Source organism: Ceratotherium simum, chromosome 16 (assembly GCF_057802395.1).
Source record: "Ceratotherium simum simum isolate JZ-2026a chromosome 16, ASM5780239v1, whole genome shotgun sequence".
Taxonomy (NCBI): Eukaryota; Metazoa; Chordata; class Mammalia; order Perissodactyla; family Rhinocerotidae; genus Ceratotherium; species Ceratotherium simum.
This window is the reverse complement of record NC_141915.1, coordinates 55,807,545-55,826,746: the sequence shown is the minus strand read 5'-3', so window position 1 is coordinate 55,826,746 and position 19,202 is coordinate 55,807,545. Positions and strand designations below refer to the sequence as shown.

Genomic DNA, 19,202 nt, shown 5'->3' with positions numbered 1-19,202 from the left:
TCCATGTGCTTAACCACCACATAATGGTTATTGAGGACTGTCATGGTGGCAAGCTAAGCTCAGTGTGATGTGGCAAAATAACCCGTCTCCACCTCCTGACAGCACCACCCCCATATCCAGCGGGCACATGCTCAGGTCATCTTTGTTTCTTTAGGGATGCCTGGTGTGGGATGGCTCCTTGGTCATCTCTTCCCCTTAAGAATGTTTATCTCAGTGTGTGGCCAGATACACTCACCACTGAGACCAACATTAGGGCCTGTCCCTTCCACTCCCAGCCAGCACTGGAGCAGTCTTGCTTCCCACTGCATCCCCCATGGGGAGTCTTGTGCCTGGCCCACAGGAGGCACTCAGGGACATTTGTGGATCATTGGAGCAATCTGGGCAGAAATCTAACCATCAGTGTCAACTCCAACTGCATGTGAAACACAAAAGCACCAATACACATGTCCTCCGGGCAGGAAGACTCTGTAGCCATAAATGAGGATGATTCGGCTTGCAGAACCACTTGGCAGGGAGCATAAAGCCTTTGAATGGGTGCCCTTGGGCTTCTGATGCTTTGATTCAGATTTATTTTGGCAAGGGTGAGCGGCTTAGCAAATGTTGTTTAACTTTTCATTTGAAGTATCGGTGCACACAGACATTACTAACAGGGGCATTTTGGGTGTGACTGTTCTGAGCATTGCAGACATTTGGCATCCCTGACACCTCCCCCCAGTCCAGCTAAATTCCAGTAGCCCCTCCAGACGTGTGACACCCTCAACTAGAGTGAAGCAAGTGAGGCACTTGCCTGGGACTCAAAAGTTACAGGGACGCCAACAAAATTCAGTAATCAAGAGAAATAATAAATTAACGCAATATTTTTAGAAAATCAGATCAACAAACTCTCTGGCCAATGGAAGAGTCACCTGGTTTCATGGACAAACTTTTATTGGAATCAGTGCTGGGGTTAGTGTGAGGGGTATGAGGCAGGTAGCACCAGTGCCGGGTCAGATCTGGTCTTTATTTACAATTTTGACATTCTATCCCTCATGGATTTTTGCATTAATTTTGATTTTGTAAAATACTGCATTAAAATATTATCTTGATTCCTGAGTTTTTGGCATCTCTCCTTAAATTTTGTGCCTGAGTTGAGTGCCTCACTTGCCCCACCCTTGCCCCAAACGCACTGTGTTTCCCAACCGCCTGGTATGAGAAGCACTAGGAGTCATACAATCTTCAGTAAATATAAAATAAATGTCCCTGCCATTCTACAGATCAGGAAACAGCCGCTGAGAGAGGGGTGTGTCTCCCTCCTCACACACCCGCGAGAGCATCCTCCGCCTCACGGAATCTTTAGGCTGGGGGAGGTTGAAATGGAAACAGGAGGAATAGGCAGGTCCTTTGCTCCCAGCTGGGTCAGTGGGTACACGGACTCAGCTGCAGGAGGGAGCAGAGGGATGGCAAAGGGAGGAGAAGGAAGGAAGTGAGCAGCCATGCCTGGGCCACTCACACCAAGCCTGACCTGTCCCAGGAAAGGACCTGAGTGGCCTCCCATCCTCCAACCTCTGGAGGGGTTCCTTCAGCCCTTGGGTCAACGTTTATCAAGCACCTGCTATGTGGCAGGCGTCTGTTAAGCCCTGGAGACAGAGGCAAAATACCCAGCCTGCCCCTACGTCTGATGGAGAATTCATACACGAGATGAGGTGGGTGCCAGGAGGGACACATGGGAGCGTGTTGTGGGAGCAGAGAGGAGGGAACCCCACGTGGCTTGAGGAGAGGGGGTTCAAGATTGGCTTCTTGGAACACAGTGCGTCTTGGCTGAGTCTTGACTGAATAGGAGTACATAGTGAGTAAGTAAGTAATGAGGAGGAGTAAGGAAGGAGTGAGGGGGGAAGAATGCGCCCGGTGGAGGGGACGGCATGAGCAAAGGCCAGGAGGTGAGACACTTTGGGGGGTAGAATGGAGTGGGGCTGGTGACAAAGACCATGAGAGCTACTGAAGACTGATGTTTGTGGCAAGGAGCTGGGGAGTAGGGGTGGGGGTGAGACTGGGCCAGCAGGGCAGGCTGGAAGTGGCCCACCTCTTCTTAGCTGGTGGGACCTGATCCAGGAGGCCACCAGGTGCCTTCCTCACAGGAAAAGCACAGAGTTGAGTTTATGCTCTCTTGGGTGAGATGCTCTTGACAGCCATCGGGTACCAACTGTATGCCAGGCAGGGCCTCTGCCAGAGGCTCCCACAAACATCCTCTCCCTTCTACCCCCAGCCTGAGCACACCATCCCTTGGCGGAGGAAAGGGTTAAGGCTCCTTCCCTAGGCTCCTGCCATCTGGTCCTGCTCCCACGCTCTCCCATCTGTGGGACAGGATGATGAGACAGATGGAAACAGTTGTGGTTGCAACATCCTTTGGCCCCTACTTTGGCCCTCCTGAGTTTGGGTCAAACTTGGAGTAACATCGAGGAAGCAACATTTGCAGTTTTGGCTGGAATGCCACTTGCCACCCACCTCTAAGGGGACCTGGGGAAGGAGTTAAAACAAAGCTATTAGATAGATTTGTAGGATGTAATATTACGCAGCCAGTGAACAAGCCATTTTTGCATTTTGAAAGTGACTTTGGAAAATGCACACAGTATGATACTGGTGAAAATGCACGATGTGAGTTGTAACTCTATCTTCTAGCTATCAGCATCTTCAGTTGCTCCATAGCTCTATCTGTGTAAGAAGACTGGAAAGAAACACTCCAGGGGCCGGCCCCGTGGCTTAGCGGTTAAGTGTGCGTGCTCTGCTACTGGCGGCCCGGGTTCGGATCCCGGGCGTGCCCCGACGCACCACTTGTCCAGCCATGCTGAGGCAGCGTCCCACATACAGCAACTAGAAGGATGTGCAGCTATGACATACAACTATCTACTGGGGCTTTGGGGAGAAAAAGGGGGGAAAAAAAAAAAAAGGAGGAGGATTGGCAATAGATGTTAGCTCAGGGCCGGTCTTCCTCAGCAAAAAGAGGAGGATTGGCATGGATGTTAGCTCAGGGCTGATCTTCCTCACAAAAAAAGAAAAAAGAAACACTCCAGGAGAGGTTATCTCTGGAGGGTAGGATTATGGGTTGTTTTATTTTCTTCATTTGTTTCCATATTGTGTAAATTGCCTACAATGAACACACTGTAGGAGAGGTGGTGTAGCATAGCAGTTAAAAAAAGCAGACTGCCTGGGTTTGAATCCTGGCTCCTCAACTTATATACCGTCGTGACCTTGGACAAGTCACTTAACCTCTCACTCCAGGTTTCCTCATCCACACAATGGGAATAATTAATAATACTTATCTATAGGGTTGTTATGAGGATCATATGAGTTCATATTTGCCATGAACAGTGGCTGGCACATTGTACACACTATATGTTTGTTAAATAAAAGCAAAACTACTTTTTTTTTTTTTTTTTTGGTGAGGAAGATCAGCCCAGAGGTAACATCTGTCACCAATCCTCCTCTTTTCGCTGAGGAAGATTGGCCCTGGGCTAACATCCGTGCCCATCTTCCTCTACTTTATATGTCAAGCCGCCACAGCATGGCTTGACAAGTGGGCATTGATGCGCGCCCAGGATCCGAACCTGCGAACCCCAGGCCGCCGCAGCAGAGCGTGCGCACTTACCCGCTGCCACCAGGCCGGCCAGAAAGCAAAAGTACTTTTATAGAAAATGCAAAAAGATTAATTTTAAAATTACCCAAGTTATACAGGAACACAATCTTTTTGTAAGGAATAACACAAAATTTTTAAGTGAAATAATCCTTGAAGATAGAGTAGTTTACAGCCTGTTTGGATTCACATTAAATACAACATTTGTTGAGTGCTAAAGCAGGAGCAGGAAGGCATGAGGAGTGCGTGGGTGGCATTCCACAGACAGTCCCCTCCCTGGTCTCTCCACAGTGGGGGAAAGGGGAGCAGTGGGGTTCACCCATGTGGATGATCCAAGAGCACTGGCTGATCTTGCACCCCGAAGGACCCCCTCTATGATATTTTCCCCGTGAGGCACGTGCTGAGACGTGAGAAGAACCCTAACATTTCAGTTTGCTGGCCTGCCTCACCGACGTGCAGGCCTGCTTGCCCTTTCGGCTTTTTGAAATACTAAAAAGTATTTGAGGACCCCCAGGACTACCATTGTGGATCCCTAGGGGCCTAGGAACTGCAAATGAAGAACTGTTTAGGAAAGCAAATAACACCCCTCTTAAATTCAGATGTGGATTTCACACTAGCATGCGCCTGTGGGTGTCAGGGTTCCAGCTTCACCGGCCACCCTGGATTAAGTGTCCTTTAGAGCCAGAAGGAGCTGGCAAGGGTAGCCCCCTCCTTGTCAGCTCCCCGATGGGGAAGGACTCTGAGATCCATGCAGCTCGCCAGAGCAGACCCTTGCTGTCCCCTTGGCTCATGCATTCACCTCCTCAGTATTTCTTGACCTCAGCCCAGTGATGCAGAAGCCTGCAGTCCCTTGGCTGGGAATAATAAAGATTGGGGGATGGAGAGGCAAGATTGAGGCTTTTTGGTGTGAAAGGTTTCTCCTGAATATCGGGGAAAGGTTTAGATTACATTCCTACCCATCAACACGGGTAGCAGCCTATGGGGAATAAAGGCGACTGGAATTGGTGCTGAGCAAAGACTCCAGGGAGGAAAGTCAACAAGAGACCACAGCCAAGACTTGCTCAGAGCCGCCAAAGGGCACCCCACCCTGCAAGACTTTCAGAGCACACCCTACACCCGCTGTGCATCCTACTCCACTCCGGCTCCAAAATGACTCCTCCTAATGAGGAACTAGGGTCACTAATTTCTCTGAGAACAGGCCAGGCGGGGGTGGAATTCAGGCACACCCCCGTGGGGCGCCTTTTGGCCTGGTTCTGGACTACGTTTCCTTAGGGATTTTCTCCTGTGACTTGTATCATTTCTTTTTCAGAGCCAATTATTAACCTTACCAAGAGCCCTCGCCTGAGAAACCACAGGAACAAGCGTCCGGTTGAGGCTGGAAATGCCCAGGTGGCTTCCTCAGAGGGGCCGAGTCCCCAGTCATGCTCCTGCCAGGGTTGCAGGGCAGTGGCCTGCCAGGCAGGGGTTCAGCCTTTTGGGCAGACTTCCACACACCCTGCTGGGCAGGTGGGATGGCAGAGGCCTGGATGTGGACGAAGCCCCTTTGCCTTTGGGCAGTGTACCCTCTGGGAGCTGGGTGCCGTCGGCCTATGGCTGGGGGCAGGGAAAGCGGCTTTCAGGAACACTGAGGAGGCTGCAGAGTGGTGTAAGGATAGCCCCCCACCCAGGATAGCCTCAGTTCTACAGCCCCTCCCGAGTGTGAGAAGCTCTGCTCTGGGCAGTAGGGTCAGCAGCCCCAGCCCAGACCTGGACCCAGGCCCTCTGCCTTTCTTTTTTGGGTCTAAGATCAGCTGGGTTCCTCCAGCTCAACTGCGCAGCTCCCAACTAAGCCAGTAACTCAGACAGAACACCTCAACCCCAGTCTGTCAGGTGCCACCTCTCAGTGTGGCCGCCTGTGGGGGGAGGAACCCTGAGAGACAAGCCACCTGGTCCAAGCCCCGCTCACTGTCAGGCTACAAGGGCTTTGGGGACAAGTCCCTGGTACCGAGTGGCCAGGGCCAGTCTGGAGAACCAAGGCCAGGGGTCTCTGGTATGATTTGGGGGTTGGAGTGGAGGGGCAGGCTGTGCACCCGGTCAGGGAACTCCCCTCCCGAGGCCACAGGACTGTCCCCGGCCCCGGGGGAACTCCAGCCTGGTTCAGAGCCCTTCTCCTGTGGCTGTGGGGACGGAGGGGTCTGCCAGTTTTCTGGGATTCCGGGACCACCGGGCAGGCGCTGGAGATGAAGTCCCACCAGCGGGTGGCGAGGCAGGTTCGCCGCCCACCCCTCATCCCCGGGCCGGGGGACCACACAGGGCCCCAGCCGCCCAGACAGGCGGCCCCTCCCCGGCGCGCCCCTCCCCGCGAGCCCAGCCAGCGCTCGAGTCCAGCTTTATTGGCCGCCGCCTAGGCCTCCGGGCGCTGCTTGAGCGTGACCGAGGCACCGCTGCTGACCATGACCGCGGGGTAGAGCGGCTCCAGGAAGGAGGCGAGGAAGCGGTAGAGGAGGCTCACGCCGCCCGCCACGCCGTAGAAAGAGAGGCAGCCGCCGCCGCAGTCGAGCGCCACGCCGAGCGCGCGGTGGTAGCCGCCGTGCAGCACCGTCTGCGTGTTGTTGTGCCACACTGAGAACTTGAGCGAGTCCCACTCCAGGCACCACGAGTAGGGGTTGCGGCCCAGCAGGTAGACGATGTTGCGGCGCGGGCGGCCGCTGAACGGGGGGCTGCGGCGGTAGGTGACGCCCAGGCACACCCACGAGTTGGACACCTCCGCCTCCCAGTAGTGGCGGCCCTCGAACAGGCCGCGCGAGCACAGCACCTGCGGCCACTGCTTGAAGCCCAGGAAGGGGCCGCCGGCGGCTAAGGGCTCCAGGAGGATGCCCAGGTTCAGCACTGAGTGCGTCTCCTTGAACAGGAACAGCTCCTCGCTGGCCGTGGCGGGGTCGAAGTTCAGGTTGCAGTAACCTGGAGGGAGGGCGACGGAAAGAGAGCCAGGGTCAGGGGCCCCCAGGGTAGAGGAAGGAGGTGCTATGCGTGGCGTTTGCATATGTTACCAAGTGCTTCCACCACCCCCCAATCCCCCCACCCCGGCTCCTAGGTGTGGCCCTCTATTGCCACCCCTTTAAGTATCCAACCCTGGCCCCCAGGAGCTGCTGACAGTCTGGAGGAAGGATGAGTTGGGTGCTGTCCAAAGGTCCACTTTTCTAAAGAAGTTGAGAACCAAGAGTCTCCCTCCCCACCCCCACCAGACCCTCACATAATCTCCCTTTTTATTTATTCAGGAGGCAAGACTGAGTGGGAGTGAAGGAGAGCCAAGGACTCCCGGAGAAGGTCACTCGGGGGGGGGGGGGGGGGTTCACCAAAGGCAATACAACCTTGACCCTCAAGATCACAGAGAAGTCACTGGGATTTGGCCCTCAGCCTAGCCTGGGAGAGGGGCCGTGGGAACACCAAATGAAAGGGAGATTATCTGAGGTAGAAATGGACAGGGTCAGCCAAGCTGGCTAAAGCCCAGGGGAGGCTGGCAGGCACCCAGCTGAGGGCAGAGGTTGTGCCACACCAGGGCCAGGGAGGGCTGTGGAGCCGGCCTCTGGGCAGTAGGTGAGGCCTTGCCCCACCCAAGGGAGGGGGACAGGACAGTCTTTTCCCTTCCTATCAGAGCCTTGGAGTTGCAGGCCAAGTCCTTCTGAGGTCTCCAGTCCAGAGTGGGAGGTCAGGGCAAGAGAGAGCTGGCATCTCTCTGGATCCCTGGCCTGAATGGAGGCGGGGCTGGGGAAGTCAAGGCGTCTGGAGCCCTGTTCGTTTCCCTCCCACCCCTGGGGCCGGACCCCAGTACTGAGGACTCACACTTGAGAAGTGTTTTCCTGTCCACAGCTGCGGGAAGCACTTCATAGGAGTTCATCTTAATGCCTGGGGAGATTGGGGGGCTTTGCTGAGGACGCTCTCACAGCCCAGCATCCTTCCAGAGAGGGCATGGGCTTCCAGGAGGCTGTTTCACCTGGGGAAGGTGCACATGCACAGGCAGGGTTCTCTACAAGTGCCCAGAACCCCAACCACTGCCCCGTAGAGCAGTCCCACCCCCAGAATGCAGCTGAGTCTCCAGGGGCCCCAGGCCGCCAGGTACTGACCATTCAGGAGGAGCTGGTTGATGAAGCTGAGACCCATGTCCACCAGCCGGGTCCGGAGCTCCACCAGGGTCTCTGGCAGTTGGAGAAAGCTCTGCTTCTCCTCACAGTTGGTGCCCATCAGGGGTTCCATGGAGGCTGGGAAGTGCTTCAGCCTGGGGAACTCCTGCATGCAGGGAGGGGCCGGCAATACCACTTGTTAGCCAGCACCAGGCAGATGGCAACGGCTTATAGCATCAGCTTATGGCAACGGCTTAGTGGTCCCCAGAGCATGGGGCAGGAGGAGAAGCTGTCCATTTTCAAACCTGGACATTTGTGTCCCCTCCTCCTGGTTGTCTGGACATCTTAGGTTAGGGCTTTGCCAAAGGTAGGGCCACTGTGGCCTAGTGTGTTAAGCAAAGTGAGTTTTTCAAAAACAATGGGAAGAGGGTTTCTTTTGAGCCTTTAATTGCTTACTGAAAAACCTTGCCAAATGCTTCCTGTTGTGCATGGGACAAGGTGAGTAATAGCCCTAGAAATCTGCTCAGGGGTGTGATGACCACTGAAGAAAGGGGATCTGAGCTAAGAGTTCCCAAGCACAGGGTTTGGCCAGCCCAGGGCCCTGCCCATAGAGAAGGCCGCGCCCTCCGGCAGCTACCCTGCCTGGTACCCTCATGAAGCAGCACCAGACCAGGGAAGGAAGAAGGATTTCAATCCAGGCAGTATAGACTGTGCTGTTCTCCCTTCCAGTCCTGGCCCGGGGCAGTGTGGAGAAACTTAGACTGTGTCAGATGCCCAGAATCCCAGGATACACCCTCATCTGTTCCAGGGAACTGAAGGCAGGAAAGTTAGGGTAAGGCTGAGCGCTGAGGTGGAGGAAGAGGCCAAGGGTGTTGCTCTAAGCTCAGGATGGATATGGCGGCTCCCTGAGGCAGAGGAATGGACAAAGTGATGCAGCCCCAAATGCTGATCTCTTTTTCCAAGGTCTGGGCAGATTGGGTATTTCTGTGGGTAGAGGGGGAGTGGAGGTTGTGACAGGGCCTGGGGCAGAGGTGGGGGTGGGGTGGGGCCTCACCTGCAGAAATTGCTGGTCGTTCTGGTTGGTGAGCAGGGTGCGGAGCCAGATGCTGTCCCCTTCCAGTTTCAGGAGCCGGTTGTGGCTCTGCTGGATGGAGCTGCCCAGCTTCCCCAGGGCAGCTGCCTCCTCCTTCTCCACAAAATCCAAGACCTTCGTCTGCAGCTGTTTGACATCCTGGATGATCTCCAAGAAGCAGGCGTTCACCTCATCGCGCGTTGTCTGGATCAATTTCTTGGGGGGTGAGAAGGTGCACAGAGAGGCATCTCTGAGCCCCACCCCGGTACTCCTATTGTCATGGCCCAGAGCCGGCCTAGGCATCCTGTCTGCCTGGCCCCACACCATCCACTCCAAGCCCTGAGAGTTCCCCTCAGCCTGATGCAGGGTGCTGGGGAAGCCTGGACCTGGGGAGGGGGTGGGCCAACCTTACCGAGAGAAACGCCACCTGCCCCCGGTGCTTCTGACTGTCGGAAGTGATGATCAGCATCTGGTTCTCCACATTGGCCTGGACCTTCTGAACCTTGAGCTGAGGTGAGAGAGTGGAGTGGAAGAGAGGGCCCCTGATGCAGAGAGGTGACTAGCAGAAGCCCTTCTGCAAGCAGCCCCATGTCAAAGCCCAGAAGAGACATACCTTTTACATTCCTTAAGAAGCTTAAATGAGAATGAGAATGAGAATGACCAGAGTTGAAGGGCAGATGGCCAGGGTCCACTCCTCTGCTCTTGGTCTCTCCCTCCCTGGGAGTGTCCCTCCCCATTCTTAGGAATCAGGTTCTCTGCTCCTGACAGTGATGACCTTTGGGTTTCAGGTCACAAGAAGGGGCTGTGGAGGGCTCGGTGGCTGGAGAGGCATGAGACACAGTGAGTCGAGGAGGGGCATATCAGATATGGAGCCCTGGGCCCCTAGGGTAGCGCTGCCAGGCCAAGCAGCACTGTGTCCCCAAGTCCTACAGAAGCCTTTAGTCCCCACCTATTCCAGCAAGGGGCATTTTCATGTTCTGTAATATGTTATAGAACTATGCTATTCCAAGTGTCTGTCCACGAACTGTTGCTGACCCACAACAAAGTAAGAAGCTCACGCCAGACTGTAAATCAACACTGCTTCCTTTGTTGAGAAAGTCGTGCTATGAAAAAGGTGTCAGCTGAACTAAACAGTGTGGTGAGTTGGTTTACACTTCGGCACAAGCTCCTTGTCTGGCCAAGGACCATTGACAGCTGGCTCTGCTGGAATAGCACTGTTATAGAACATACACGATAGAATATCTAAAATATAAGTATTGCACTATAAAAAGCAATACAAATATATTAAATAAAATTTGAAAATAGATAAAAAGGAAGGGATTTGCCCAACCTAACATGACGTGTTTGTATTTTGATGTTTTCTTTCAGCCTTTTCTTTTTCTGTGCAAAAAATTTAACATAGGATTCATACATACAATTTAGGATCCTTATTCATTTAAATTGCCAGCACTTTTTCATGTCATGGCATGGCCCTTGTGATCATCACTTTAATGGCTGTATAATTTTCCTCCAAGGAAAGGTGTGGCCAGGGCTTGAAAGACTCAGAACCACGAGCCCCCTGGCTTCCACCCTCCCACCCCACCTCCTTGTGGGCGCGCTCCTCCTCCAGGGGGATGGTGTCGTGGTTCTTGTGCTCCTCCAGCAGGCAGGCCCCGCACACGCAGCAGCCTTCCGTGCGGCAGTACAGCCGCTGCAGCTTGCGGTGCTTACGGCACACGCGGCTCTTAAGATCCCACACGGGCTCCAGCAGCTGGTGGTCCTGGAACACCTGGTCCTCAAAGTGGCTGCGCAGGTGCTTCTCGCACAGGGAGGCCATGCATTGCAGGCATGACTTGACTGACTTGAGTTTCTGGGGGGAACAGAAGTCACAGGGTACGTCCCTGGGCCCAGCCAGGTTCCGTGAGGACCCCAAGGTCTGGCCCTTGGTCTGGGTGAAGCAGGTCACCATCTCCTCCAGGGTGCCATTCTTGCAGAGGCGCGGCCTGGAGGGGAAGCTCTCTCGGCACTGGGGGCAATAGAGTGCCTCATCCGTGGTAGCCTGGTGGTCCCAGAAACCTTGGAGGCAGGTCATGCAGAAGTTGTGCCCGCAGGCGGTGGTGACTGGGTTGCGGAACACCTCCAGGCAAATGGGACAGAGGACTTGGTCCTCAAACTTGCGGAGATGGCTGTTGTTACTCATCAGGAACTGGCCTCGGCGAGGTCTTGAGGGCTGGTCAGGGGGCTGCAGGGCTGGGACGAGATCCTGGACTGGCCCTGGAAAGACAGAGCAAAGCCATGCTGAAGCCAAGGCAGGAGCTGAGGGGCCTTTGAGGGGCACACTAGTCCTTCTCTTAGAACCAGCTGTCTGCTCATGGGGTACTGTGTCATCAGTCAACTCACATTGAGGGCATAAATTTGGGATTGTGTTCTCCTTGTCCCAGCACTAATTCCTGGAACAAATCCTGGACAAGAGGGTGGATGAGCAGAAAGAAGTCACATCATGACAAGTGAAAGGAGCCACTTCCTTGGCCCTTTGGAAGGAAAGGTAGGAAGCCCAGTACTTACGTGAAACTCTCTGCATGACAGGGAGAGCCAGAGGCTTGGCTGCCCTGCGGTGGGAGGGAGAACCTTTGGGCACTCTGGCACAGGTGCCTCACCCCTGTCCCAACTCACCAGCTGCTGGGAGGATCCCCATCAGTCCAGCATGCTGCCACCCCAGCCCTTTACGTCCCCTGTGGTCTGATGACCGCCTCTCACCTTTCCTTTGGCTGCTGTTTTGTGGTTTCCCTATCAAGTTGGCCCCCCTCCTCAATTTTGCTCCCTGATGTCACAATTCAAGTGTGACCAGCCCTAGCATTCTGCTTGTGATGTCAGCAGGGCAAAAGGTGTGCCCCTGGACATGCTGCAGTGCTGATGCAGTCTGCCCTTCCACAGGCGATGCGTTACTCCAGAGCCTTTGTCGCAGGAGGTAGAGTCACTGCTGCACCTGGAGCCACTTGCAGTGGACTTCTGGGACTCACCCTCCTCTCTCACCAGAGAGGGGAAATGGTAACTAAATGGCAGTAGATTCTTGGGCAACTCATTTAATCTCTCTGGACCATAGTTCTTCTCTTGAGAATTGACAGAGCTGTTGTAGGAGATGATGTTTTGAGGCCTCTTCTTGGTCTAAAGTTGAGTGGTGCAAAGATTATCTGATTGGTGATCCTAAAGATTATGCTTCCACTCTGGCTCTGATCTTCAGAAGCAAAAAAGGAATGTAGCCATCACCACTATCTATATCCAAAACTTTTTCATCGCCCCTAACAGAAACGTTGTAACCATTAAGCAATAATTCCTCATTCCCCTCTCCCTCCACCCCCTGGTAACCTCTAATCTACTTTCTATCTCTATGAATTTGCCTACTCTAGATATTTTGTAACAGTGAAATTATACAATATTTGTCCTTTTGAGTCTGGCTTATTTCACTTAATGTTTTCAAGGTTTATCCATGTTATAGCATGTGTCAGAATTTCATTCCTGTTTATGGCTGGATAATATTCCACTATTTTGTTTATCTATTAATCTGTTGATGGACACTTGGGTTGCTTCTACCTTTTGGCTATTGTGAATAATGCTGCTATGAACATAGGTGTACAAATATCTGTTTGAGTCCCTGCTTTCAATTCTTTTTTTTTTTTTTTGAGGAAGATCAGCCCTGAGCTAACATCCATGCTAATCCTCTTCTTTTTTTTGCTGAGGAAGACTGGCTCTGAGCTAACATCTATTGCCAATCCTCCTCCTTTTTTTCCCCCAAAGCCCCAGTAGATAGTTGTACATCATAGCTGCACATCCTTCTAGTTGCTGTATGTGGGACGTGGCCTCAGCATGGCTGGAGAAGCGGTGCATTGGTGCACGCCCGGGATCCGAACCCGGGCCGCCAGTAGCGGAGCGTGTGCGCTTAACTGCTAAGCCACGGGGCTGGCCCCTTGCTTTCAATTCTTTTGGGTATATGCCTAAGAGTAGCACTTACAATCCTTATAAAGACTGTAGGATCTGTAGTTGTGTCTCCCTTTTACATTCTGGATATCATTTGTATTTTCTTTTTTTGTGGTGAGTCTCACTAGAAGTTTATCCATTTTGTTAATCTTTTTGAAGAATCAGCTTTTGGTTTTGATGGTTCTATTGTATGTTTGTTTTCTATTTCATTGATTTCTGCTCTTCTCTTTATTATTTCCTTCCTTTTACTTTCTTTGGGTTGAATTTGCTATTCTAAGTTCCTGAGATGGATGTTTATATAATGATTTTTAGCCTTTCTTACTTGTTAATACATACATACATACATACATACATACATACATTTTCCTATTGTGACTTCTTCTTTGATCCATGAGTTATTTAGAAGCATGTTGGGCTGGCCCCGTGGCTTAGCGGTTAAGTGCACACGCTCTGCTGCTGACAGCCGGGGTTTGGATCCCGGGCGCGCACCGACCCACTGCTTCTCTGGCCATGCTGAGGCCGCGTCCTACATATGGAACTAGAAGGATGTGCAGCTATGACATATAACTATCTACTGGGGCTTTGGGGGAAAAATAAATAAATAAAATTATAAAAAAAAAAAGAAATACGTTGCTTAATTTCTAAAAATACAAGTATTTTCTAATATTGCTTTTTATTATTGATTTCTAACTTGATTCTGCTATAATCAGATAATATGCTCTGACTTAAATCTTTTGAATTTATTTGAGACTTGTTTTATGGCTTAGAACATGGTCAATGTAGGTAACTGTTCTACATGCACTTAAAAATTCAGAATGCGTATTCTGCAGTTGTTCAGTGTAGTGTTCTACATATTTCAGTAATGAAATTTGGAAATAATGTTGTTAAAAGCATCTCTATCCCTATTGGTTTTTTGGTCTGCTTTAACAGTTACTGAGAGATTTGACAAAATTCCTAGTATTATTATGGATTTGCCTATTTCTCCTTTTATTTTTTTATTTTTTATTTTTTTAAATTTTATTTATTTTTTTCCCCCAAAGCCCGAGTAGATAGTTGTATGTCATAGATGCAAATCCTTCTAGTTGCTGTACGTGGGACGTGGCCTCAGCATGGCCGGAGAAGTGGTGCGTCAGTGCGTGCCCGGGATCCGAACCCGGGCTGCCAGCAGTGGAGTGTGCGCACTTAACCACTAAGCCACAGGGCCGGCCCTATTTCTCCTTTTAGTTCTATTGATTTTCAGGCTAGACCATTAGATGCACACAAATTTTTAATTATGTTTTCTTGGTGAATTGTAGTTTTACCATTATTGATTTTTTTACTATTAAATTTCCTCCTTCCTCTCTATTATCTTGGTAGTTACACTTTTTATTATTATTATTATTCTTTGGGTAGTTATCTGAGAAATTATAACATGCATCCATGGTTTATCAAAATATAACATAAAGTCTTACTTTTATCTCTTCTTAGATAATGCAAAGCCTTAGAATACTTTAACTTCATTTATCTCATTCCAACTTTTATTATTGTTGTGGATTTTAATTCTATTTTTTTTTAAACTTAAGGCACTATTAATGCTTAAATGGTCAATATTTATTTAGATCGATCCATGTATTTACCTTTTTAATTGCTCTCCATTCCTTCCTGTGTCTCTAGCTTCCATCTGGGATCCTTTCTTTCCTTCCTGAGGAACACCTTTTAGTATTTCCTTTAGAACAGGTCTGCAGGTGACAAATACTCTCAGGTTTTGGTTGTCAAAGATGCCTTTATATCAGCTTCATTCTTTTTTTTTTTTTTTTTTTAAAGATTTTATTTATTCATTTTTTTCCCCCCAAAGCCCCAGCAGATAGTTGTATGTCATAGGTTCACATCCTTCTAGTTGCTGTACGTGGGACTCGGCCTCGCGCTGGACGGAGAAGTGGTGCCTTGGGGCGCGCCCGGGATCCGAACCCGGGCCGCCAGCATCAGAGCGCGCGCACTTAATCGCTAAGCCACGGAGCCGGCCCAATATCAGCTTCATTCTTTTTTTTTTTTTTTTAAAGATTTTATTTATTTTATTTTTTCCCCCCAAAGCCCCAGTGGATAGTTGTGTGTCGTAGCTGCACATCCTTCTAGTTGCTGTATGTGGGACTCGGCCTCAGGATGAACGGAGAAGTGGTGCCTCGATGCGCACCCGGGATCCGAACCCGGGCCGCCAGCATCGCAGCGCGCGCACTTAACCACCAAGCCACAGGGCCGGCCCTCAGCTTCATTCTTAAAGGATATTTTCATGGGTATAGAATTCTAGGTTGGCAGCTATTTTCAGCACTTTGGAGATTTAATTCCACTGTCTTCTGGTTTATATTTTTCTGTTGAGAAGTTGGCTGTCAGTCTTATTGCTGCTCCTTTTTTCCCATCAGAAGAGGGGATTATACTATATCTATGTGTAGATATTTTATTTATCCTGCTTAGAATTTGTAGTGATTCTTGAATACGTGGCTGCCTTCTAAGTATCCCAATGGGGCTTGATTCTGGCTAGGCATTTCCACCCCTCCAACTCTGCCCAGGTTCTGATGCATCTCCCCTGGCCATTAGAGCAGCTGCTTGGCTGTCCCCTTCCCACCTCCAGCCTTCCCTTCTTCCACTCGGTGTTCTGCAGGTCTCTGTGACTCAGCTTTGGTTGTCAACACCTAGCACAGACCTGGGCATGTAGTGGCTATGCAGCACATGGCAGCACATAAGCAGAGGTTTGCTCTAGCCCTGTGGTAGAAGTGACAGACCTGAGCAACACTAGCTGTAGGTGACAGGCTAACAATCCTTCTTGCACCTGCCAACCACACCTTTCTCCAACTTCAGGGTCCAGTTCAAGAACTCTATCGAGCCTTCTAAATCTTTCTTTTTCAAATATGTGCTTATTGGCTATCCATAACAACTGAGCAAAGCAGGGCATATTTTGAGGATGTTTTGCTCTTTGATTTGCCAACTGTGTAGATGGTGTGTGTGCAAAGTTATCAGAATGAAATGTGAGTACAAGCAATAGCCCATTTTGGACATAAAGTAATCCAAGAATATCTGAGGGAACTTGCTCACAATTTCCTTATAGGAAAGCTAAGAAACACAAACTATTAGTCTTCTACCCATTTTGTAAGTGTCTTGTTAGGAATAATTAACAGAAAACTAACAATGGTTTATAATACACAAATTTAGATATATGAGACTTAGATTTTGAGCTGCCAAGTTTGATTTGGGGAAAATAAACATGGAGGAGATAATAGCCACAAAAGGAAGCCCACAAGGGCAAAAGCTAGAATTGGTTAAATTGAATTAAATTTCCACCATAAAAATCTCATGGAAAACAACTATCTTAATGAAAGTATTTTTTTTTTATTGATGTTTTAATGGTTTCTAACATTGTGAAATTTTGGGTTGTACATTTTTGTTTGTCCATCACCACATATATGACTCCCTTCACCCCTTGTGCCCACCCCCACTGCGCTGGTAACCACAGTCCAGTTTTCTCTGTCCATGTGTTGGTTTATATTCCACATATGAGTGAGATCATACAGTGTTTGTCTTTCTCTTTCTGGCTTATTTCACTTAACATAATACGCTCCAGGCCCATCCATGTTGTTGCAAATGGGACGATTTTGTCTTTTTTTATGGCTGAGTAGTATTCCATTGTATATATATACCACATTTTCTTAATCCAATCGTCAGTCAAGGGACACTTAGGTTGCTTCCACTTCTTGGCTATGGTGAATAATGCTGCAATGAACATAGGGGTGCATAAGCCTCTTTGGATTGTTGATTTCAGGTGCATTGGATAGATTCCCAGTAGTGGGATGGCTGGATCATAGGGCATCTCTATTTTTAATTCTTTGAGGAATCTCCATACCGTTTTCCATAGAGGCTGCACCAATTTGCATTCCCACCAGCTGTGTATGAGGGTTCCTGTTTCTCCACATCCTCTCCAACATTTGTTGTTTTTTGTCTTGGTGATTATAGCCATTCTAACAGGCGTGAGGTGGTATCTTAGTGTTGTTTTGATTTGCATTTCCCTGATGATTAGTGATGTTGAGCATCTTTTCATGTGCCTATTGGCCATCTGTATATCTTCCTTGGAGAAGTGTCTGTTCATTTCCTCTGCCCATTTTTTGATCGGGTTGTTTGTTTTTTTGTTGTTCAATTGTGTGAGTTCTTTATATATTATGGAGATCAACCCCTTGTCAGATGTATGTTTTGCAAATATTCTCTCTCAGCTGGTTGGTTGTTTGTTCATCTTGATTCTGGTTTCATTTGTCTTATAAAAGCTCTTTAATCTGATAAAGTCCCACTTGTTTATTTTTTCTTTAGTTTCCCTAGTCTGGGTAGGCATGTCATCCGAAAAGATTCCTTTAAAACCAATGTCAAATAGTGTGTTGCCTATATTTTCTTCTATGAGTTTTATAGTTTCAGGTCTCACCTTCAGGTCTGTGATCCATTTTGAGTTAATTTTTGTGAATGGCGATAGCACATGGTCCACTTTCATTCTTTTGCATGTGGCTGTCCAGTTTTCCCAACACCATTTATTGAAGAGACTTTCCTTTCTCCATTGTATGTTCTTAGCACCTTTGTCGAAAACTAGCTGTCCGTATATGTGTGGTTTTATTTCTGGGCTTTCAGTTCTGTTCCATTGATCTGTGTGTCTGTTTTTGTACCAGTACCATGCTGTTTTGACTACTATTGCTTTGTAGTATGTTTTGAAGTCAGGAATTGTGATGCCTCCTGCTTTGTTCTTTTTCTTTAGGATTTCTTTAGCTATTCGGGGTCTTTTGTTGCCCCATATAAATTTTAGTATTCTTTTTTCTATTTCTGTGAAGAATGTCATTGGGATTCTGATTGGGATTGCATTGAATCTGTAGATTGCTTTAGGTAATATAGACATTTTAACTATGTTTATTCTTCCAATCCACGTGCATGGGATATCTTTCCATTTCTTTATGTCATCATGGATTTCCCTCAATAATGTCTTGTAGTTCTCTTAATGAAAGTATTTTTAAGTAAAAATGAAAATAGAAAATTTAGAAACAATTTAATTGCACTGTATAGAAAACTGATCAAGGAATTAAACTGGCTTAATGGAATAACAGTTCACTCCAGGGGCAAGCTTTACTGATGAACATCTTTCTGTGTTGTAAGATTATTAAAAACTTAGCTCTGGGCTGCCACCTGGGCTTTATGACTGAGTAGATTCAGCAACACTCAGATGATCTTTTGCAAATGCTGATGCTGTAAGGAGCCTCTGGCAAGCCCCGACTGGAGAATCACCATGCAGGAATCCAGGGTTTTGGAATAGATCCATGCCTTCTTTTGCAGATAACTCTTCTCCTTTTGAGAAACAGCTCCTGCCATGTAACCATGGGACATCAAGTGACCATGCAGCCTGAGCTAGCTGCCTATCACGAACTGGGTGCTGTCTAACCCACCAACGCAATTTGAAGAGTAATTAACATAGCCCAGAAATAGATGTGATTGTCTCTCAGACCTGGAAACAATGACTGTTGGCACTGTCTTATGTTTTGTTTTGTTTTTTTAATCCATTTATTTATTTAGTGAGGAGGACTAGCCCTGAGCTAACATCCCATGCCAATCCTCCCCTTTCTTCTTGAGGAAGATCGGCCCTGGGCTCACATCTGTGCCCATCTTCTACTTTATATGGGACGCCGCCACAGCATGGCTTAACAAGCGGTGCATCGGTGCGCGCCCGGTATCCGAACCTGCAAACCCCAGGCCACGGCAGCGGAGCACGCGCACTTAACCGCTGCACCACCAGGCCAGCCCCGGCACTGTCTTATGTTGGGGAGAGAGCAATATGATGTTTGTGTAAAAAGTAGTTGCATCTTGTTATATGGAGGCATAAAGGTGTTTTGACCATTGTCTGGAAGTTCCAATATGCAGAGCAGCATGTATATAGATGCTGAGGAGCCAAAGACGTGGGCAGAGCTGGTTACTGTTAGCTCTCAGCCTCAACCCACCCTCCAGACTTTGCCCTGTGCTGCTGGGGCTGGGAAGCTGCCAAGCCCATTCTCCTTTACCAGCTTGCTCTCTGATAGGCTTGCCTGTAGGGAACGTGAGAGGGAGACTGCAAGGCTAGAGGAAGAAGAGGGATGTACTCCTTCCTATCACAGAAACCACAGCGACACAGCTTTGCTCTGGCAGTGATAGCTGGTTCCAGGAGTAGTGGTGGTTCATTTGCAGTTTTACTACACTCCTAGAACCAGCCTCACTAGCTCCCCCTCCCACCCATCTCCTTCTCCACAGGGGCCCTCCTCAGAGGCTCTACATTTTAATAATCCCAACCTCTTCTCTTTGCTCCTGTCCTGGGAGCAATAACTGCATCCTGCAGTCACTGCATCTGTGACACCTGTGTCCCCCAGGCCCTTTCCTTTCTCCACCACTGACAACTGCAGTGGTCTCTGTGTCTGTTGGACCCTGGCTGATACAATCATATACC

At 49.3% G+C, this 19,202-nt stretch overlaps 1 protein-coding gene across 1 annotated transcript; it reads right to left on the bottom strand.

Moving 5' to 3' along the window:
- Window positions 1-5,957: 5,957 nt before the first annotated feature.
- LOC101391330 (E3 ubiquitin-protein ligase TRIM65) lies at window positions 5,958-19,003 on the bottom strand. The gene is made up of 9 exons (XM_087441589.1): window positions 18,022-19,003; window positions 17,413-17,416; window positions 11,324-11,367; window positions 10,362-11,032; window positions 9,192-9,287; window positions 8,762-8,995; window positions 7,711-7,873; window positions 7,430-7,492; window positions 5,958-6,547 (listed from the first exon to the last, which is right to left on the bottom strand). Exons 1-9 carry the CDS (start codon window positions 18,113-18,115, stop codon window positions 5,991-5,993), a joined length of 1,926 nt encoding a protein of 641 aa, XP_087297715.1. The 5' UTR covers window positions 18,116-19,003; the 3' UTR covers window positions 5,958-5,990.
- Between the last annotated feature and the right edge of the window lie 199 nt (window positions 19,004-19,202).

Coding starts and splice junctions, on each gene's coding strand:
- LOC101391330 (XM_087441589.1), bottom strand. CDS start 18,115: ATGTCCCATGGTTACATGGCAGGAGCTGTTTCTCAAAAGGAGAAGAGT. Junction 9,288..10,361: donor AGGAGCGCGCCCACAAGGAG/GTGGGGTGGGAG, acceptor CTCTCACCTCAG/CTCAAGGTTCAGAAGGTCCA. Junction 8,996..9,191: donor GGCAGGTGGCGTTTCTCTCG/GTAAGGTTGGCC, acceptor TCACCCCCCAAG/AAATTGATCCAGACAACGCG.